The following is a 21,808-nucleotide window of genomic DNA, read 5'->3' as shown; positions in this document are numbered from 1 at the left end:
TTAATTGCTTAATATAAAAATGCAAAGTTGGTATCAAGAATATATGTATATATATGTATATTAATTAACTATTAGAATACTGAAGAATAGAGAAGAGTGTTAAGATCATTTTGGACTCGCTCTTTCTTATAACTCAAAGCGTTATAAGAAATTCAATTCATCATGAACGTGTGTATATATGTTATTATTGCTATAAAAACAATAAGAGTTCGATCAAGACTAATGACTTTAAAACAGTATATGATTAGTTGTACCGTGAGAGTCAACTAAGAGATATCTCATAATATTAAATTCTTTTCCAACATTATAAATGTCACTACTGTAAAACTACATCTCTCTCTCTCTCTCTCTCTCTTTCTCTCTCTCTCTCTCTCTCTGGAAATTTAATTAATATTAAATTTAAAGAAGTTTTACACTCTTTTCTTTAAACTAACTTTTGGCATTCACAGTAAAATTCGTTTAATTTTCTTGACAGTAAATGTTTTAAAAATAATCAACAAGCAATATGGTGGAAAAATCTGAAAAAAAACTAAAAGCTTACTTAATAATTGTATGTATAATAATATAATATGTAATAAATTTAAAAAGTTTGAGGTAATTCGTAGAATTCAATGTTAATCCATCTCCGATATATAAAAACTTTTAAATAAGTTATATATCCCGTCTTGATCTATATTATATTTGATTTTAAAAACAAAATATATTATATCACATTTCTTCTTATGATTATGAGCGTTTCTACGATGTTCTAACTTTACCGTGTTCATTATCTGTATAGAAAAAAATGCAAATTATTTTAATGTAAAATAGAAATGACTACAAAATAATTCTATTGTTTTAAAAATAGTGTTTTAAAAATCTTTACGCAAACAGCGTAATGAAAGTATTGAGGCCATAAATTATATAGCTTATTTTATATCAACTTCACAACGAGAAAATAATAAACAGATTAGATTAATTTTTAAAAAATTTACCTTTTACCAAACAAACTTCTGTGTCTACTCCTATTTGTTGTAAATATTGTAACCACAATGTTTGTTTCACTGAAAGTTTATCACGAGGTCCTTTCACCTCAATAATTTTGCACTACAAAAAGAATTAAAGTGACAAAGGTCCAATAAGCGTTAAAATAAAAATGTATGGCCGTGCAACTTACTCTTTTATCATTTGAATTCCACACGATTAAATCAGGAAAACCAGCTTTCCATAAAATATAATTAGAAATAAGTCGTTCACAAATTTTTAAAACACATTCAGTTCCTAAACAATATACTATTTCCTATAATCATAAAGTTCTATTAATTCATTTTAATCTACTTTGATAATGAAATTTATTAATTATGATATATATTGATCTATTACTTACTTTAATATTATTATTCGTGAACATATTAACATGCATCATAGATGTAAAACGACTGTACAATATAAAGTTATCTTCCACTAAACTGCTAAAAGATTCTCGATCAAAACTGCGTAACAAGTTGAGTTTATTATCAATTGCTACTTTTCTATTTTTGTAAAAATCCTTGGTAAATAAATCTAGGGGAGCTATTTGGTACAGTGACACGAAAGTTCCAGGTATGTCAATATTAAAAAGTTCTTCCCAAAATAATGCATAAAATAGAGTGACTGGTAGAGCACCTTCACAATGCACTCCACCATTAAAACCTTGATTATAATAAGAATTTAATACAACATTTTCCACCGAACTATACAATTTATTATCTGTACTATTATCGATGCACCATACACTTCTCCTCTTATTCATTCCAAATAGACTAGAAATAAATATACAATTATGAGTTTATTTTTAACATATTCGTTTTCTATGTATTTATTTAAATTAACTACAACTTACTCTTTCATTAAAGCAGCTTCAACTGTCGTTGAACATAACGTTGGACTTGGGAATTTGCTTTCTATAAATTGTATGGTTGTATTAATATCCATCAATGTAGTTTTACTAATGCCAGTTTTTCTTTTAACGAGTATTTTTGCTCTTTCTACAAGTACTGCAATGCCAACTTCAGATGTAGTCTCAATTTTCAATGACTGTAATATTATTTTTGCACTTGCTTCTAAATCTTTATTATGATGCATTTCAATTAATGCTAAGTCGGCATACCAGCTTTCTTTTTTTCTTTGCGCATAACAATTTTGATTTATTAATGTACTTAATATTTCTATGGCAAATGGTAACGTGTCTTTGTCTTTCTTAAATGAATCTATACTTTTAGATAATATTTTTAACCAGAAATAACCTGGTCTAAAAAGAAATAAATGCGAAGGAAGCACGCAGTCTTTTAAGCTGTAAAATGAAACAGAATTCTATTATTTATAATATATACATGCATAAACTGTATATTACATGCATAAACTTTGGTGCTACTTTATCAATATATATAGAGCATTTTCTTTAATATCTATAATTACCTTGCGCATTCGCTTTTCATAATAATTAGCCATCGATCGTAAGCTAACTTTCCAATTTTCCTTACACTTTCCCACTTCTTTTTTTCAATGGCATTTATTATATTAGTCATTTCGTGTTTTGCTTCGATATATCTATACAAGAATATATATAATTTTTATAAAAATGTTTAAATTTATATGAAGAATGAACTAATTATATGGCACTTACTGAATTAAATGGTTATTATCGCTAAAAATAGGATATCTTTTATCCGAATATATAGGATAACATATTTTCCCAAGTTCGATGTTCAATAACATATTAAATGTATCCGATAAAGTTTCTTCAGGTTTCTGATCAGGTTTGAATAATGTTAATATCTTGTCAAAAATATCTATTGTCTTTTGACTCAAACGTACACAATATCCCAACTTATTTGATACTAACATCTTTAATTTTTCACCTGTAGTTTTCATGCCAGGAAAGAGAGGCTTTTGGGCCGCTATTTCCAATAATTTCTCTATTGATTTCTTCTTATTATTACATTTTGTTAATTTAAAATTCTTACAAATTGCACCAACTTCATCGGCTTCAAGCATTGTTAAGGAAACAGATAAATCTTCGTTTTCTATATCAGAAATAAAAAATGACTTAAGCACGAGCTCCTTGCAAATGGACGTTAAATCGTTGATTAAATTTTGATATTTTAAATGTTCCACTCTGTGCCAAGAATATTTTCTTTTTAAAATACGCGCGAATAATATTTGTGCTTCTATGGAAAGTGTAAGCATAGAAAAAATAAAATCTGTCTCTTCCTTATCAAAGTAACCACAATTTATAGGATTTGAAAAAACATTTACTGCTATCATAAATAAATGTGCTGCATAGGTTTCAGTTGGTATAGCCACATCATTGTATTCGTATTTTTCAGATACTCTTGTATCAACGCAATTGTACCTAAATGTAAATGAACTGCTAGCATATATTTTTTGAAGATTAAAATTATTTCCTGGAATAGCGCCTTCTTTTATAAGATTCATATTTTCTATCGCAGTACGTGTAAGATCTGTATTAACTATTTGTCGAAAATAAAGATTCAGCTTCTTTGGACTTTTAGAACTTGGTGATGAAACTTCTTTAGTTGAAGTTTTTTTTGGAGTGAAAGTTAGATTTCTTTGCTTGGAAGGAGAAGGTACACTTTTGACAGGACTACTCGACATTACAGAAAGGTCGCTTTTTCCATTATTTACATCATAATATTCAATATCCATCCTTTCCGATGCTTCTTTTATTGAAGAACTTTCATTACTTTCTTTTTCTGATAAATTTACTTCTTTTATAAATTCAATATCGTTGCAACACAATGATACTTGTTCCTGATATTCTTGCAACTGACTATCAATGTAAGATTTTTCAGAATCTTTTATTGCATGATTTCCATACACCATTTCTACTTCCTTGTCAATTGATATAGTATTATTCGACGTATTTATTTTTTCATATATTATAGAGCAATCCGACAATGAATCTATTTTAGCATCTTGTAGATTATCTGATGTGCAATAAGTTTCATTCGTATCCAACACAAAATGGGTACTGATATTTGTCATTTGTACATTGTCTATAGAATCATTATTATTAAATGATAATTCATTCATCTCTGAAGATCGCTTTCTTTTCATACTTAGTCTTGATTTTTTTCGTGACATCGTTTTTGATATAGTTTTCGTAGATGGCTACAAGAAATCGACGTTAAATGTTAACCATGTACGCTACGATTTAACTTCTATTTAACGATTAACGACGACGCGTCGTTTTTGTTTTTGCGACAATGCCTATCGACGTGGTATACACATCGCTGTCGGCTTTGAGACAAAAGCATCTTTATAGCGCAAATGGTTAAATCAAATATCTCAAAATAAAAGGTTATATACTAGAATAAAATATATTTACCTCTTTTGGTCTTTTAAGTTCCTTCAAGGCAACGAGATCTTTTGATTTAACATTGCGATTGCCTTTAGATACTTTTCGAAAAAATTGATTAAGATTTGTTTGAGTTGACATCTTAAATAACTCGAGGTATTTAATGATTCATTTATAATATGAAACAAATCATTACTCATGTAATAGATAATATTCAAACAATTGTTTGAGATATGAGTAAATATGCGTATAGATAACACAATTTCTATGAACGGATATAGATAGCATATTAATCTTTTAAATATGTCACTAATTTAGGATAAATACAGAAATGTTTTCTTACAAACATAAATACTATCTAATTCGAAATATACAATAAATTCCTAAGACAATGCACTAGTAGAAGTACCAACCTTATCGATGATAGGGAATTATTATTTACATCTTCTCCTTTTATTTATTATAAATAATTGTTTTTATTATCTTGTAGATCAAACAAAACTTTTACCAAAGAATACTAGGAAATTTTGAAATCTATGCAATTAAATTTCCAAATAATTCTAATTCTTATTTAAAATTGATTGCTAAACCAGTATCGCCCATTTAACGAAAAAATATGGTTGGCAGCAATAATATATCTTGGACATTTAAAAATTTCCCACTGTTTGAATTATTGTACTTTTATCAGAACTTTTTAATAAATTTATTTTTAATTTTTTAATTTTTTTCCTGGCATCATATCATTTTAGTATTTACGGAAAAAGAAAAGCAACTTTCACGTAACAGGTAATTAATATTCACAATTAGATAATTTTATATATTCCACAACAGTGAGTGTGTTAAACATTTTTTTTTACTCCCGCCTTTAACGATGTCATAATAAGTGTATTCATTATTTAAATGCATGCAATTATAATAAATAGGTAAAAGATTTAATTAAAATACTCTACAAGATTTATTATTGTTTTTTTTTTAATTATGTAAACAATCATGACAATGATTATTAATTCTACGTAAACTTACCTCCATTTATTTTTTTTAGGAGTAAATTAAAAAGAAGAAAAAAAAGAATTATATTTTGAACCTTGGTGGATTGGTTTAAAAAAGAAAAAGAATAAGAAAAAGAATTGTAAGCCTGATATAATCTGAATTTATTTTGCAGCAATATTCGCTTTGCCAATTGTTATTTTGCAATATATATATGTATATATGCAATATATATATTCACTTTTTTCCATGATCACTATAATTAAAACATAACAATGTACTCTCCCTTTAAGAAGAGAAGCTTTGCATTTTGTAATATAAAGAAGAAGAAAAAAAAAGAAAGACCGTTCACTTTGAAGTAACATTTTAACATTGTACAGCATAGAAAACGTACATGATGCATTATAAATAGAATAGGCAAAGGAAACAGGTATAAGACCTATTGACGTGGATATGCAAAAAAATTAATCTATAGCAAAAATTCATTCTAATATATTCCATTTTCTCTTTTCCTCTCTCATTCTCTTCCTCTCTTTCTCTCTCTCTCTCTATTTCTTTTATTCACTCACTCATTCTCTCTTTCTTTCTCTCTTTCTCTCATTCATTCACTCTTTCTCTCATTCATTCACTCTTTCTCTCGTTTTCTGATTTTTCTATATGTCTGATGTCTGTTTATTTGTATAATGTGTGCGTATACATAAGTATAATCATAGATATCTGTACATAACAAATATAATATACATTAATATATTCACATACATACATAAATATATTAATGTATTGTATCTTTATGCACAGGTTTATAATTATGCGTATGCATACATGTATTTATATATATATATATATGTATGAATATGTACAAGAATTGGTATGTTATGGTTATGCCAATTTTTGAGAGTTATACAATTATAGTATATTTAATAGTCAAAATGCAACCCGTAAATTGACTTATATACATTCAATTAGTTACATTGCCTACTAGAGTCAAGTGTTAATCACAATACTTATGCATATTAATACTAAACAATAGTTAAGTTTCAATCTCTATACATATTTCGTAGGAAATATAACTCATCTATCTTATAACACCTCGACCTTAATGCTATTATACGGAGTAAATTGAAAAATAATAAAATTACTTATTTTAATCTATCCACGATAAAGTCACTTAACTCAGTCGCCTAGAAACTTACGATTACGACTGATGTATTTTAAAGAATATTAAATTGACTTAACATTTTGGAAAATTTAACAAAATATAATGTACAATCGCGTTTCTTGCATTGTTTGTACTGAATATTTAATTTCATTATGTTTGAACTTATTAAGATTACTTCGTATGCGTGCATATATAGAAAGAAGTGTTAACAGATAGTACGAGTACAAATGTTTATGTTGAATAAGTTGAAAGTTGTCTGGAATAAATTTTCTAAATACATAGAATCTAGTATTTTCCTTTTACATCATCCTCCAACCGTACATTTTTGAGAAGAATTCTCTATACACTTGACAAACTTTGTTCAAAGCAGAGCTTTGGTAGGAGAGACTTTCCAATAAAATCTTCCTGTCGCACAGCGACATAGAAGTTCTACTGTATTCATAGAATAAAATTATATATATAAATATATATATTTATATACACACAAACATATATATGTATTTATATATATTTATATATATATACATATACATATACATATACATATATATACATATATATATATATATATATATATATATATATATATAGTGGATACACTGCACTTTGATGCCTGCCAGCATTATTATAGAAGTTAATGCATAAAATTTGTGGAACTTCTCTTCAGACGGTTTAACTATAAGTTCCTTTTATTTTTTCATATAATCATTTATATGAATTAGTTTTAATCATCCAATCGCTCTGTAAAGTTGCATTGATTTGGCTTAAATCTAAGTAATCTACTATTATATATCTTGTCAATGCAGCGAATTGGGAACACGATATTTCACTATTTTATAATGCCAACTTCGTAAACAATTTTTTATGGATTTATAGATAAATTTTTCAATAAAATGAAAATATAGCTTATGCATATACACATGTATTTTATTAATTGTAATGAATAATTGTTTAATTTGTCTTTAATTAAACAATTTAATCAGCCTTGACATTATTGTGAAATTTCGTGTTTACCAAACCAGAAATATAAAGCAAACTCAGTCTTTGGTTTGAGCGATTAAACTTCGATAATTCTTGATGTTTTATTCAAAGATACTATTGGGTAAATGTAACATTAATAAATTTTATATAAAAATCCATGTACCACTATATTTCGTTTAAAGCGTTTTCAACTAAATAAACAAATTAGTATTTTACAAGAATCTTTTTGGATAGTTCTTCAAACATCGCTTGTTCTTCTCATCAATTCATTTAGCGGAAGATTCCTAACATATAATGATAAATTGAAACAGAAGAAAATGCAAAAAATTAACAATGAGTTATTAGCCGTATTACTTAATAGTATACCGTGTAAAAGACGAGGATGTACAAAAGAATAGAACCTTCATGCTCAATGATAAATCTGAGAAAAACGAGAGAAATAATCATGTTTCTAAAAATATATGTACAAATATGGAGCAGAAATGAAATTTTAGAAAATGTTAGATAATATATAATAGGCAATGTGTTCTTTTACAAAATAATAAATTCTATCCAGGATAAAATTTCTTTATTACTCCTTCTCTAAAATTGTTTTAAATTCATAAATTTTTCATACACATCCGCTGTGTGCCTACCACAACAACATTAATTACAATTATTTAGTTAATTACCTAAAAGTAAGAGATACAATAAGCGTAATTATTTTTATATTTACAATATATCTTTTTTTTATTTTTGTTTCTTATTATGATTTTTAATAAGTCTCCCTACATTTCGAAATATTTGCACCATAATCATACTTTTTCTGTCTTGCATTACGGCTGGCACTAAGCATTTTTATTGACCATTAAGAACAAAAATCAATATTTAAATATGTGAAAAGTTCATGAGATTATCTGATACATACTTCTATATCTTGAATAATGATGATAAATTATTTTAGTTGAGCAATGGCCTATAATATTTTGCATAAGTTGCTTCGAATTGATCACAATATTTTTTTACAGTATCATAAAATACAGTGCTATTTGATTTTACACAAGATTACATAGCAAATATTATTACAATTATGAGTTGAGAAATATAATAGTTTACTTTGAATTTTTTATATCGTTTTTTTTTAATAGATGTTGAAAAAGTAAAATTACGAAAATAGAAAAAATTAATTTTGAAAAAATAATTACATGCAAAGTAAATTAAATTGATATTTTAAATTAGAGAAATGGACGAGAACCTAGAGATTAAATGATTCTCTGTCACTGTCACGATTAATGTTTTTTTTTCTTTTTAAAATTATTACATTCAAAATAAGATACGTTTAATTCTATTCTTGTCCTTTATAAAAAATATTTGCCCTTAACGTTTTATCTTGATATACATCAATAAAATTGTACAGAAAGGGAGACAGTCATATAAAATATACTAAGAGGAAGAGAGCATCACAAATGTGGGTTTTGTGATACATGGAAATTCCAAACTTTTTATCTATGCATTGATTTTTTCTCATAGATAAGAAATTTTCCTTAGCAAGAATTTACAGTCATCATATGTAAGAAATATACATGTAAATGATTGAAAGAAAAACTTCTATTTTTTGTAAATTAATTTTTCTCTTGTAATTTCTCATGTTTTGCTGCTAACAGGTGAATACTCGTAAACAACCCTTTCTTTAGTGTGTTTAATTGTTAAATTTTGCAATTATAGGTCAATATACATATTTGCAATTACTAACACGAAAGGCTTATTGTATTAGGTATTCTAAAGATAGCATTCTTTCACAGTTGTGTGTAATACAAGCTTCTCAAACGCAACATTTGAATAAAATTAGAATCTACTTATTTTTCAATATAATCCATTGTCATCTAGTAATACCAAAAATTTCATACATAATATATTCATTGATAATGCATCTTGCGTAGAAAGATTTCAATGTTCTTTTAAATGACTTGACAGTAATAGCTTTAATATTTCACAGCCTTCAAGCGCTTTAATATATTATGATATATATGAAGAAACACACACCTTCTTTAAAACGCGGTACTCAAAACAATTCTATGTACAGCAATGAAGTAATTATACAATGTAATAAAAAAATAAATTATTCCTTCCTCTGTTTCTAAATGTTTCCTCCTTTTTTTTTTTAAAGCTGCGGTAAGTAGAATAAAATGATTAGTTTTGGATTTATAATTGTACAAGTAATTACAAAACTATTATTTTTATGAATGACAAACTTGAAGTCTGAAGAGATTATGTATATTGTACAACTAAGCAAAATATATTTGCCAATAGATTTCCACAAGATTTGATATTAAGAATTTATCGCCATATATGCAAATTATTTATGAAACATATTAATAACTCTACTGATCGTTATTATTTCTGTGGTATATTATATTGCCCCTCGTATCATCTCTTTTCAATGAATGCTGTGTTTGAGAAAGCTTGTGACATAAGCAGTGATTATAAGATACACTTTTAGCACTTTTTTTTAATACACAAATGGTTTTATCAATCAGATTGCAAAATTATATTAGTTTCTATGAACCCTAATATATGACTATTTTTGATTGCATTGCTTACAATCTTAGAGTATTGAATTCGCACAAAAATATCAACAATATTATGATCCTTTGAAAACATGTGTATAAGTAAATAAATTAAGAGTTTATTATTTATTATACTTATAGTATTTCAATTTCATAGCACTAATAAACTTGAATGAATTTAATTAAATTCTGCATTTGTTTGATAAATTGTAATTATAAGATAATTTGTTATTTGAAATTATTTGAAGAAGAATGCACTACTTGCACAATCAATAAATACATATTTATGTAAAAAGAAAAAGGAAAATGTGTATCGTAATTTATTGAACGTTCTTTCTTTGCATTAAAAGCATAGGAAATTACCACAGAAATTTCTATGATTTTAGAAAATTAAATTTGTCTAATATAATTTAATTGTTCCAAAAAAGAACATGTGTATTATGATATGATTATTAAACCATAGTTTGCATAATACGGACTAACATGCATAGCACTGACCGTTTGTTCATATAGTAAGAAAAGAAGAAAAAAATAAATTAATTAAAATGTTTTTTTTTATCTTTTTTCAGGCCAGAGCTAAAGGCAATATTTTTCATAACATTTATACTATTCCGATAATCATACTTTCACCACAGGAGAAAACTGATCAAAACAATTTTGCAATTGTACTCAGCCGTACCATTGTTTGCGTTAAACAAGACATCAATATTCATTTCCCATTGTCAGCTAGACATGGGCAAGATAAAGTTAGCAAAGCCCCTGATAACGTGTTGGTAGCAACAGGGGTGCCAACAGTAGGCATCATGTCACTTCCATTGCCAATGAATTCGTTTTGTTTGCCCGGACAAGTTGTTGCTGTTGTGATTTGGTCTCACAGGGTGAATTTTCCACTCCATCCACCTCCAGATTTAAACTTTCACTATAAAACATAGTAGGGATAATCTAGTATATATATGTATATGTATACTGAGAACTTTATATGCATTTAATTTGTCTTCAAAGACAATAATTATCATCGCATGTAAATAAATAAATGAATCGACATATATTTCAATTTAATGATGGCTCTCTAAAAATGTATTATAATAAGAACTATATTAGAAGTAAAAATAAAATGATTGATAAAGACTTACCTATTACTATTAAGCGTAATTTCCCCGGACGTTGGGATTTGTTGTGCCTGACTTTGCGTTTGTTGCTGTTGCTGTCTTGCAATACTTGCTAATTTACTTTGCGAAATAAGGCCAGGCAACAGATTGGACGGCGGATGTTTCTGTGGTAGAACTATTGTCGGCTGATTGTTCACAACATGAGTACTGTTTGGCAGGTTATTTGAGTTGCTTATATGCGATAAAGGCCCATTTTGATGGCCATTACCAAAGTTTGTAACGGTACCACTAGGTGTGGTGGCTGCACTAAACACTCTAACTCCTGCACTTCCACCATTTCCACAATTACCGCCATTTCTATTATTTGTTGGACTAGTCAGAGATTTAGATAATAAAGAAGCAGCATTACTGTTATAAGGTAATTGTCTGTGTTGCCTGGACTGATTATTCGACTGTGTCTCTATCGCAACACTTGTACATTGCGTAGATACGGTACTCAGTGTCATTGCTTGATTGGTCACACACGAAGAAGACGATGGGACTGAAGAACTTGAAGTATTTACAACACTAGAACCACCACTACTGCACTGAGGCCGGCTCGGTTGTGTCACAGGCTGCGCAAATAGATTGCTGCATAATGGTGTCACTAGAAAATGTGAGCTGCCCAGCTCGTCTGTCCGCAAATCGCTGGAGCTATTGTCCGACAACCCACTAACGCACGCACTACCGTTTACACTTGCTACCGCAAGATCAAAGTCTGATAGAGCATCCACTGAGAAATAATCTGCAATGTTAAATTCTGAAGTAAATGGTGGCTCGTCACCCACACGTTCAGGTTCCACTTCCACGCATATCGACGTTGCTTCAGGTGGGAATGGATATGGAAGTGGTTTCGATGGAGATAACACTGGTTCTCCATCCGAGTCTGTGTCACTACTTTCCTCGCTCGGACTGTGCACCGACTCAGGCGGAGTCTTTGGTCGAAAGTGTAGCCTGATTGTTAATAAATATTCGATAATATTTGATAATAATATAGTAGTATTAGTATATCACATTAATAAGCCAAGTAATGTATTATTGTTATGACATGAATTGGTAATTGACTCGTACCATTCTTTCTTAATAGGCGTACTATTTGTGGCAGTTGTATTTGAGTCTGTAGCCTCACGTTTTTGTTCGTGTATCGTAAAATCTAACGAAGACCACATATCATCCAAATTCGAAGTACAGCGATCCAGTATAACTCTGAAATGTATTGTACAAATGAATATCAGAAAAGGAACAAAAAATGTATCTCTTTAAATGAATCATTATAACAGCACCTGCCACCTCGACCAAGTCTTCTTCTAGCAAGACCAATACACTTAGGTACTGGTTTACTAATGCTGGTGAGAGCGAACCTATACTTTTTATCAGCCAGACCTCCTTCACGTTTATCACACCAAGGCCAATTTCCAAATCCACCTAATACAGGCTGTAAAGAAAAAGCTCTATATTTACAATTCTGAAAAAACGAACATTGAAACTGTTTCGTATTTTACAAGTATGTTGCAAGGAGAAATTGACTGTTAGATAAATTCGCAAAGTTAATAATTATGAATAATACATAACGTAATGTAAAACAAGTTTTCGAATATTTTCGTATAGATTATAGTCTTCAAAATAATTAATTGTACTAACAGGCAGATAAGTGCTATTTCTATTTCGTCGAAAGACGTATTGACCCTCATCAGTAGTATCCTCGTCATCCCTATCCGAGGGAAGAGAAGGTTGAGAATGAGAATGTGATGGAATAGGACTGTCTTCGTCTGAACTTAGTAAAGGATCCAGTCCACTTCCTAATACTCCTGCTCGATTTCCTCGGCCTCCTCCACTGCCTGTTCCACCACGTATACCAGTTTCGTCGAGGCTACCTCCTCTACTATCTGTTTTATGTTTCCGCTTCTTATATTGCCTCTTTTCTTTTCTAGTAACAACTTCATCCTAATGAAATAATATATACAAAATATTATTATTCAATGATTAGTGTTTTAAAGAAAAAAATATTTTTTAAAGAAAAAAATTACTCACTTTATTACTAACTTTATTTGCCCAATTTTGATGAACTCCAAATTGATTGGTAAAAAGCGGAGTGAATGCTGGTCTTGGAGTTTTTAATGCAGATACTTCTGCTAAAATCTGACCATTAAAATCTTGCGCTTGATACCTGCGTATGATATTTAACAAATTTATTAGTTTAAACGTTAGATATAAAAAAAGAATCAATATGTCAGGATACAAGAAACAAACCTCTTTTCGTAAACTTCTATTGTAAGGTGCAAATGTTCTCGTTTCGTTTTTTCTCGACGTTTCACCAATTCGAGTAGCGTGACAGCCCTACTAAGATCTCTTCGCAACTTGAGCATTTTTTCATAACTTGTTTCATCATTTTTACGAATTTTACGTGTTTGCATTTTTTCTGTTCTACGTCTAAATGCTAAGTAAGGATTATTGGCAGCTGAACCTAGTCGATGCTCCGTTTTGACAGTTAATAATAAAGGATGTTGCTACAAATTAGATAATATTTTATTAAATATTTGTTGTTTATAATACAACATCTATTAACCATAAAAAAAAAAACATAAGAATGTTGGCCATTAGCAACCAACGTGGTCTGGACAGAAAGTCTAAGGCCAGTACATAGGGACTGGCATAGCATTTAGTTCATTGACAGTATTATTATTTCTAATAATATGTTATATGCTAATACTCTATAAGCTGTGAAATATAATCATATCTTTGCTATTTTCAAAACATTATATAAACTTACTGTATTAAGTCGTTTGTTTAACCAATAATCAAACACTGAAATAATAAGATCATCATCCTCTTTTAAGAGCGCTTTAGCTTCGTTAAGGGTAACTACATTTTGGCCTGAACTCTTTTCTAATCGATCCATCATCTCTTCGAATTGAAGTGGAGTTATATCCATTTTACGACTTTGAACAGCAACCCATTTTTCATCTTCTGAATCCATATCATAATCTGGTATATCTTGCTCCATTGCAAAGGCTATCAACAAAAAAAAACATTATTTTTAACAAATTTCATTGTATTTTGCTTTATAAGTATAAAACGAAAAATTATACAAATAAAAATATTTGACTTATAAATACATACATATAAACACATACTTATAACTAGATACATGTATACGATATTCAACCATACATACGTTGCATATGAATAAGTTGACGAGGCAACTTGCAATCAGCAGGATATATTTTGTCATAAGCTTCAACATCTGCCAAGTCAGTAACTTCAGGGGTAGGAATGATTAAACCCGTACATATTGCCCTTTGAAGATGATGTTCCTTTACATAAAAAATATAAATAATCAATATGCACTGATATAGATATTATTACAGTTACATATATATATTTAGTATACGATGTTTTTCAAATGTTCATTATTATTCACATTATATGTACGAATTTCTCTAATATAAATGAAATAATAATATATCCAAATATTAAATAAAAAAACATTTGATTTATATGAATTTATCATCTTATTCTTACTATAATATTATAAGATATATGAATATGTATATTTTGTGATATTTATTTCAAGTGCATTCTCTGAAAATACTATTGCATGTAATCAAAAACTGTATTGCACAATAATACAAATATAATCGATTAAAATCAGGGTAACTTAAACTTACATACGAGATACATTCTGTGTTAAAACCAGAACATTTTTTTTAAATAATTTATCTAACTGTAATTTGATAAATTATGCTAAATAACTGCTAAAGATCAATATCGGTTAACATTACAGTAGAAACTTTGAGCAGCGGAACTTCTTACTTTATGACGATACTTTTATCAATATAAAGAAATGCAATGCGTCAAATTGATTAGTTTGTATTATCAAACTTTAAAATAGAATTCATTTTTATTTTGATGATATTGACATCTTGTTAAGCTATTCGATAAATAAAATACAAGATATAAGTTACAGAGACGACAATAAAACTAAGCATTTTGGTGATTAAATTGAGCAGACCTATTATAAATGTATAAAAGTATAAACTCTTTCTACATTTAAATAATATGTAAGATAATAAAATAGTTAAGAAAAGATGAAGAATTTCTAAATAAACTGTTGGAAATAATAAATTAAAGAAATAATAAAAATTTGGTGACAACAAGTATCTGCATCAGTTTCATCTGAACTGATAATGTTATTTCATAAAAAATATTGCATGACAACTGTCAAATCATGGAAAGATAGAAAAATAAATGTTCTTATAAAATAAAAATCTTGAAAAAATAAGTAAACAATAACGAATAAAAGGAAAAAAGTAGAAATTTTTAATGAAAGAATAGAAGAACGATATGTAATGCCATCTTGCGGTTGTTTATGAAAGCACAATCGAATGTAAGATGGCCGTTGTGGAAAACATACTGGAACGAGGGCTGGACAGTCAACTTACGCATTCCTCCTCCTTTTCCATGCCGCTGGGCATTTGGGGCACTGCGCGATTAATGGCCGAATAATCAGGCAAATCTGGCAATTCTTCAGCCATATAGATCGGCATTGGCTTGGAGACGTCCAGGGCGCGAGCCCTGAACGACAGCTTGCTCATCTTGAGGCGAGTGACTCTCGCGTGTTGACAACCAAATTGGTTGGCTCGTACCGTGAGGCCAGTCGGGTTGGTTCGGGCCTCGGGCTTACTGAACGTGAATTTAATTGGGCCTGTTTAGGGGCCCAGAGGCCGTATTACCCGGCACAGAGAGCGCTCAGGGCCTCATCGTTCTCCGGCCATCGCGCTGGAACACGGTCACTCAGTCACCAAACGAAATATATCACTTTGAAAACATGTTTGCGTGACACGGTCCCTGCTCAAAGCCATCATGGCCGACGCACAGCCATTTAACACGTTCAGCCCAAACAGTTCCGGGATTCGACACGAGTCGCGCGGGAATCGGCCTGTCGAGAATCCACGAGTCTGTTGGAAGTACGCTCTGTCACAAGCCGAATTTCCATTCACATTAATCGCGAATATATATACGCGTCGTTTATGATTTTTCCTTTTTTTCTTTGAATTTTTCCTGCGCTCGTATCACTGTAGATCCTTCTTACTTTATGAACAATTTAATAGCTTCCTACTTCATGTGATTCACCTTTCCACTCTGTAATGATAATATTGTTACGTTACATTCTTTCTTTCTTTCTTCTTCTTATTTTTTATTAGAAATGGGAACTAAGATGATCTATGTATCGATTCTCGTCGTTTACAACTAATTACAGTTCTTTTTTAAAGTCAAATATTTTAAATACTTAACAAAGATAAATATGATAAAATTAATTTCCATTACATTTTCGTTACTCCGCAATAGAAAAATGAGGTATCCTAATTTTTATTTTTGAAATTTTTTGATTTGCTTCTAAACTCTATATTTAATCTAAATATATTTTAAATTTATATTTATGAAAAATAATTGCTAAAGCCAATCGCACGAAGATATTACAAATAAGAAAAATGTATTCTATAAGGTTTTATGAATAAATTCAAATTTGTTGTTCTTAAGTTGTGCGCATGTGTCCATAAGTACGTGGATATCTTGAACATTTACAAATACTTTCTCTGATAAATTGTACAAAAAAAAGATAAATTTGTTATTCTACGACAATTGTTATTGTATACTTTGATGTAAACAGAAATTATTGATAAAAGTTTCAGATCATTTATCAAATATCCTGTTTGTATGTGTGTTGACTTGCGTAGTTTATTCAGGAAGGTGGAACAGGCATTCGTGCATATGACATGGCGCAGGTTATAGCAGTTTTATCCACTATTCCAAAGTTATCACATCATCTTCGTACTCGTCTTCCAAATCTAACTATCTACGATGTTTTGTCAGGTATTCAAAAGATAGATCATAATTGCTATAATAACTTACCTTTGCACCTTGCTATGTTATGCGTACGACGACAGCTCTTCCGAGCACGTGTCAAAATCTACGAAACACAGTAATCCACCAATCGTCACAACATGAAATTGCATATTCCCCCACTCCAAATTTACGCATGGCGGGAATCCATTTGTATTCAATTCAAATATTGCCGCGTTTTTTATTTTTAATTTTTTTATGACTTTACGTTCACTTTCTTTTTCTTTTCTTTATATTTGATAAATAAATGCATATATAATTTGATAAAAGCATTCATGTCGTTATAATATATTTTGATAAAAATAGATTGTGTTCATTTAGAAAAAGACAATACGTTATCAAAACTCAACAAGGCAGAAATATTGGTGAGCGATTGCGATTTATTAATATCATATTTGGGAAAATTACCAAAACTTCAATGGGTACAATCAACGTGGGCAGGATTGGATAAATTAATTCCATTTATTCAAGAAAAACCATTGAATTTTATTCTTTCGCGCTTTACTGATCAAAGTTTTGGTTTAGCTATGTCAGAATATGTAATAGCGCAAATTGTGAACTTTGAACGAGATCAAAAACAGCAATATGAAAATCAAAAAAAGGCAGATTGGAAAAGAGATGACAAAATACATGATCATAGATTAATTCGTGATTTAAATATAGGCATTTTAGGATTGGGAAATATCGGAAAATTTAGTAAGGACATATTTTATATTCCTTAGTCGATATTGTAACAATAAAGTGTGTTAATTTTATATGAAATAGTAATTTATAATTTCAACAGTTGCGCAAAATTTAAAAATATTTGGGGCCACGGTTTGGGGAATGACACGCACTCCTTTAAACGAACATTTAAACTACATAGACGAACATAGAACAACAGATCTATTACCTGATATATTAAAAAACTGTGATTACATTATAAACGTATTACCTACTACTAAAAATACAATTGGACTTTTAAATGGGAATATTCTGGAACATTGTAAGGATCGCAAGGCCGTATTTATTAATATCGGTCGTGGAACGATTATTGATGAAGCAGATCTTATAAATGCTTTGGAACGCAAATGGATACACGCTGCAATTTTAGATGTTTTTCAAGAAGAACCATTACCAAAAAGCAGTAAATTATGGCATTTATCAAATGTTAGAATTATTTCTATAAATAAATATGCTTTATTCTACGAGACATTCGTAACTTTTCATAAATACTATTATTTGATTTTTATAGGTAACTATTTCACCACATATTTCCGGTGTGACACGTCCACAAGATGTTGCTAGACTGTTTGCAGAAAACTATACAAAATACAAAAATGGTGAACCTATACCGAATAGTTTTAATTATAAAACGGGTTATTAATTATTTTCAATTAATTGTCATACATATTTGTAATAAAATAAACTCCTATTGTGGATAAAAATAATTATCATTGGCAAAATAAGTAAACATGGCAATGACCAAAATATTTCTTATATCATTGATCATGTTTGTTAATAATATTTCTGTAATATATATATATACTTACTTTTATATAACACTTTGTAAAGAAAAAAAAATTAAACGTTATTTTATATATATTAATGTATGAATATATTACATTATAAATAAATAATGTAGTTATTCTGTGCAAACATAATTTACAAAATATCTCTGCGTAGTCCCTACAATTGTTTAATGGCTGTCTGTATATTAAATGTGTCGCAATGTAATAAAATAAATGCATTAGAAATGAATTAAATACAAATAAATAAATAAATAAATATAGAGAAGAAAAGAAATCTTCTTTTTCATAACTTTTGTAAAGTAAATATTACAGGATGTAAAGAAATGTACCAATTGCGGCATATAGACAATCGTTAATTGAATATACTACTGTACATAATAATTTGCAGTATTATTATATATACTCCGTTATTTATAAAAAAATTACATAGTGTTGCTTACTCTGTTTCTTTTTTATTTTTACATATATACGTCGAAAGAACTTAGTGTAAAATAATTCAGATTAAGCATACCACTTACTCAATTTCTTGAGGACTTGGCTGTGTAGTAGGTTTTAAACCACGAATGCTAAGATCGTATACTACTTCTTCAATTTTCTTTACGTTATACTTCAAGGCATCAAATCGTTTTCTTAAAGCATCATTTTTCAAATTTAGAAGTCTAAAACCTGCGTTTAGTTCATTCACAAATTTGGCTATTTCTATGGGCCGGTTATAATCGCCATTTGTGACACTGTTTACTGCAAAGCGGCTCTACAAAAATAGAATGAAAAAATTAAATTTGTTTACGAACAAAGTAAGAAATAGATATAGAATTACAAGTATACCAATTCCGCTGATAATTGAAGTAAACCCATCAGAAAATCTTCTAGATCTAAATGAAAGCCATCTTCCCGATTACTTTTAACTGAAAATATGACCGAAATTAAATCTCTATAAGGATATTAATTTTAAAGCATAATTTAAATTTGCGATACATACTTCCTAATATTTCAGCAACAGTATCTTTAGTCGCCAATATTTTAACTTCCAAATATACAGTTAATGAAGCTAAGAAACATAATCGTTGAGTGACAAAACGCCATTGATCATTAAATCGATAATACTGATCCTTTGGAACAATTTCAGCAAGTTCAGCATATTGCTTGCGTACATCTTCAAATAATTCTCTGGCTTTTGCACAATACTGTGAGACAACTGAAATAACAAAACAGTAAGTAGTTTAATTCTAAATTAACATCAATGTTTCAAAATATAAATATTCAATTACTAACAATTATGTGATTGACGAAGTCAATTGAAATGTATCAACTCTGAATGTGATATTTTTATCGTTTGACATAAAATAGATTGTACAAAAAAACACATACTTATGTTCTCTTCCATAGAATTTTCATTATGAATATTTTGTAGTATCATCAGAATATCCCTGGCACTCTTCTCAATTTCTCTCACAATAAGACGAATTTCCTTCCATGGAACAATTATTAATTTAATTATAATAAGTCCATATTAACAAAATAAACATTTTTAATGAATTAATTTAATTCTCGCACAGATTTTCACTTTCATTAACAAAGTTAAAATAATTTCATACATTGATAAACGGTTTAAAATAAAATAAAGAGATAATTTATGAAAATTATTACAAAAATGTATTGTTTTCTTTCTCTTAATGTAGTAAATAATTTAATATTTATCACAAACAAAAACATTTATAAACGAAGATAACAAATTGTACTTAGCGCGTAACCTCAAAAATTTGGATAAAGATATAATTAATACAAACCTCGCGTATTTCTTGTTCATTATTTAAATAATCTTGAAATGCATTAAAAATTTGTGATACTTCTTTGGCCATTTCGTTGCCAATACGTTATAAATAAACAAATTATTATATGAAATATCAGCAACAGAATAAAATCTCTACGTACAAATCTGTTTTGTTGTGCTTCGTATTGATTGTTAATAACAAATTATTCCCACAGATGGCGCGACGATACATTTATCAAGTTCTTACTTCCTCGTCAAATTCGATCTTTTATTATATTTTTTTCATATTTTTATCATATATTTATAAAAAGAGAACAACGCGTAAAGAATTTGTTAATAAAATTTTATATATTAAACATTAGTTAGAAACATACACAGAAAGATATCGTGAATTTCAAATATGATGGAAAAATGCGCATAAAAAATGGCAGCATTTTTTTTATTTATAAAAAATAACTGTAAATACTTTAGTATATAAATCAAATTATTAATTTGCAAAGAAAAAAGTAAATTATTTGTTACCTTTATTATATATTTAAATAAAAATTAGTCTTGAGTTTTCGTATTGTATACTTCTATTTGATATTGATAAAATAATCGTAAGAGAAACAAAAAATAATAACGCAAAAATGTTATTATTTTTATGATCCTAGATAAAAAAAAAAACATAATGTTGATTTTTCATAAGAGATAGAAAAAGCGCGAACGTTGCTACTTGTGCGTTTGGATGCATCTAAAATCTTGCAAACGTTGCTGACCTTCCTACTCTCAACTTTGCGAAATACGCACGCGTTATGTGTGTGTGTGTGTGTGTGCTGTAAAAGCAGCGAGAAAGAGAGAAATAAATAGAGAATAAGAAAAAGAGAGCGTAAAAGGGGGGAGTAAAGAGAGGAGTAAAGAGAGGAAGGAAGAAGAAGAAGAAGAAGAAGAAGAAGAAGAAGAAGGAAAGAAGATTTGTAAGCACGAACGCCGTTGCAAGGTCTTGCACGGTATATAAATAGAAACCAGTAGGTCCTGCTGCGAACTCGAGGAAGGTGGTTGGAATTCTACATGATGCCTCCTCTACGTAGGTCGTAGAGAATACCACGAGGATATCTGCGGGCGTGTCATTGATCCCAATACGCGTTCAAGCATCCATGAAACTTGCTTTATGAAAAAAATTCACGCCCACGTTCGCCACGTTTGCAAGAGACGCGTCGATTGCTCCGGGCAAGTGGTCTCAAGTACGCATTGCAAATGAAAAACCGGAAGTAAATAACCATTATGCATTTATTTCGCGTTGTTTCATTTATATACGGAAAATTCAATCGTTAAGTTATTATTTTATCCGTTCTAATGTAAAATTATTATAAGTAGTTCTGTTATAAATGTTTACTTTTTCATTGAAAATAATTAGATTGCTTTCATTTTTATTTGAATAATGTTATCATCCTTTACATCTTTAACTTTTTGGTTACAAGAT

The 21,808-nt window shown here is 29.1% G+C and overlaps 4 protein-coding genes across 6 annotated transcripts; 1 reads left to right on the top strand and 3 right to left on the bottom strand.

The window, feature by feature from the left end:
- Positions 1 to 23: 23 nt before the first annotated feature.
- On the bottom strand, positions 24 to 4,729 carry LOC106786726 (fanconi-associated nuclease 1-like). Of its 2 annotated transcripts, XM_014748432.1 has the most exons (8): positions 4,370 to 4,729; positions 2,645 to 4,152; positions 2,437 to 2,568; positions 1,862 to 2,311; positions 1,367 to 1,781; positions 1,157 to 1,279; positions 975 to 1,086; positions 24 to 770 (listed from the first exon to the last, which is right to left on the bottom strand). In XM_014748432.1, exons 1-8 carry the CDS (start codon positions 4,478 to 4,480, stop codon positions 739 to 741), a joined length of 2,883 nt encoding a protein of 960 aa, XP_014603918.1. In that variant the 5' UTR covers positions 4,481 to 4,729; the 3' UTR covers positions 24 to 738. The 2 variants fall into 2 exon arrangements, with proteins under 2 accessions (XP_014603918.1, XP_014603919.1); XM_014748433.1 differs by lacking the exons at positions 24 to 770; positions 975 to 1,086 and having other exon boundaries at positions 1,163 to 1,295.
- A 3,291-nt stretch (positions 4,730 to 8,020) lies between these two features.
- On the bottom strand, positions 8,021 to 17,158 carry LOC106786722 (enhancer of polycomb homolog 1). Its single transcript, XM_014748427.1, has 11 exons — positions 17,074 to 17,158; positions 15,603 to 16,302; positions 14,336 to 14,474; positions 13,931 to 14,172; positions 13,411 to 13,667; positions 13,192 to 13,327; positions 12,802 to 13,104; positions 12,444 to 12,595; positions 12,232 to 12,366; positions 11,146 to 12,114; positions 8,021 to 10,931 (listed from the first exon to the last, which is right to left on the bottom strand). Exons 2-11 carry the CDS (start codon positions 15,753 to 15,755, stop codon positions 10,814 to 10,816), a joined length of 2,604 nt encoding a protein of 867 aa, XP_014603913.1. The 5' UTR covers positions 15,756 to 16,302; positions 17,074 to 17,158; the 3' UTR covers positions 8,021 to 10,813.
- On the top strand, positions 16,713 to 18,579 carry LOC106786724 (glyoxylate/hydroxypyruvate reductase A-like). 2 transcript variants are annotated; one of them, XM_014748428.1, is made up of 4 exons: positions 16,713 to 17,034; positions 17,371 to 17,760; positions 17,849 to 18,213; positions 18,299 to 18,579. In XM_014748428.1, the coding sequence occupies exons 1-4, from the start codon at positions 16,938 to 16,940 to the stop codon at positions 18,428 to 18,430; spliced, it is 984 nt and encodes a 327-aa protein (XP_014603914.1). In that variant the 5' UTR covers positions 16,713 to 16,937; the 3' UTR covers positions 18,431 to 18,579. The 2 variants fall into 2 exon arrangements, with proteins under 2 accessions (XP_014603914.1, XP_014603915.1); XM_014748429.1 differs by having other exon boundaries at positions 16,904 to 17,034; positions 17,386 to 17,760.
- Positions 18,580 to 18,833: 254 nt separating this feature from the next.
- LOC106786725 (translin) lies at positions 18,834 to 20,543 on the bottom strand. The gene is made up of 5 exons (XM_014748430.1): positions 20,363 to 20,543; positions 19,944 to 20,043; positions 19,555 to 19,770; positions 19,401 to 19,480; positions 18,834 to 19,326 (listed from the first exon to the last, which is right to left on the bottom strand). Exons 1-5 carry the CDS (start codon positions 20,432 to 20,434, stop codon positions 19,090 to 19,092), a joined length of 705 nt encoding a protein of 234 aa, XP_014603916.1. The 5' UTR covers positions 20,435 to 20,543; the 3' UTR covers positions 18,834 to 19,089.
- Positions 20,544 to 21,808: the final 1,265 nt, after the last annotated feature.

This window comes from Polistes canadensis, unplaced genomic scaffold, assembly GCF_001313835.1.
Source record: "Polistes canadensis isolate GaletaPanama2010 unplaced genomic scaffold, ASM131383v1 scaffold_80, whole genome shotgun sequence".
Lineage (NCBI taxonomy): Eukaryota > Metazoa > Arthropoda > Insecta > Hymenoptera > Vespidae > Polistes > Polistes canadensis.
The sequence above is the reverse complement of the archived record's forward strand: the minus strand, read 5'-3'. Positions and strand labels throughout refer to the sequence as shown.

What these genes read in the sequence shown, in the direction of transcription:
- LOC106786726 (XM_014748432.1), bottom strand. Translation starts at nt 4,480, where the DNA reads ATGTCAACTCAAACAAATCTTAATCAATTTTTTCGAAAAGTATCTAAA. An exon ending in GAAGCTGCTTTAATGAAAGA is followed by an intron (nt 1,782 to 1,861) that starts GTAAGTTGTAGT and finishes ATTTATTTCTAG; the next exon opens with TCTATTTGGAATGAATAAGA. An exon ending in GGAATTCAAATGATAAAAGA is followed by an intron (nt 1,087 to 1,156) that starts GTAAGTTGCACG and finishes TTCTTTTTGTAG; the next exon opens with TGCAAAATTATTGAGGTGAA.
- LOC106786722 (XM_014748427.1), bottom strand. Translation starts at nt 15,755, where the DNA reads ATGAGCAAGCTGTCGTTCAGGGCTCGCGCCCTGGACGTCTCCAAGCCA. An exon ending in TCAACTTATTCATATGCAAC is followed by an intron (nt 14,173 to 14,335) that starts GTATGTATGGTT and finishes TTTTGTTGATAG; the next exon opens with CCTTTGCAATGGAGCAAGAT. An exon ending in ACGCCTATTAAGAAAGAATG is followed by an intron (nt 12,115 to 12,231) that starts GTACGAGTCAAT and finishes ATTAACAATCAG; the next exon opens with GCTACACTTTCGACCAAAGA.
- LOC106786724 (XM_014748428.1), top strand. Translation starts at nt 16,938, where the DNA reads ATGGCGCAGGTTATAGCAGTTTTATCCACTATTCCAAAGTTATCACAT. An exon ending in TATCTACGATGTTTTGTCAG is followed by an intron (nt 17,035 to 17,370) that starts GTATTCAAAAGA and finishes TGATAAAAATAG; the next exon opens with ATTGTGTTCATTTAGAAAAA. An exon ending in GGGAAATATCGGAAAATTTA is followed by an intron (nt 17,761 to 17,848) that starts GTAAGGACATAT and finishes TAATTTCAACAG; the next exon opens with TTGCGCAAAATTTAAAAATA.
- LOC106786725 (XM_014748430.1), bottom strand. Translation starts at nt 20,434, where the DNA reads ATGGCCAAAGAAGTATCACAAATTTTTAATGCATTTCAAGATTATTTA. An exon ending in TGTTGCTGAAATATTAGGAA is followed by an intron (nt 19,481 to 19,554) that starts GTATGTATCGCA and finishes TCATATTTTCAG; the next exon opens with TTAAAAGTAATCGGGAAGAT. An exon ending in TTCAATTATCAGCGGAATTG is followed by an intron (nt 19,327 to 19,400) that starts GTATACTTGTAA and finishes CTATTTTTGTAG; the next exon opens with AGCCGCTTTGCAGTAAACAG.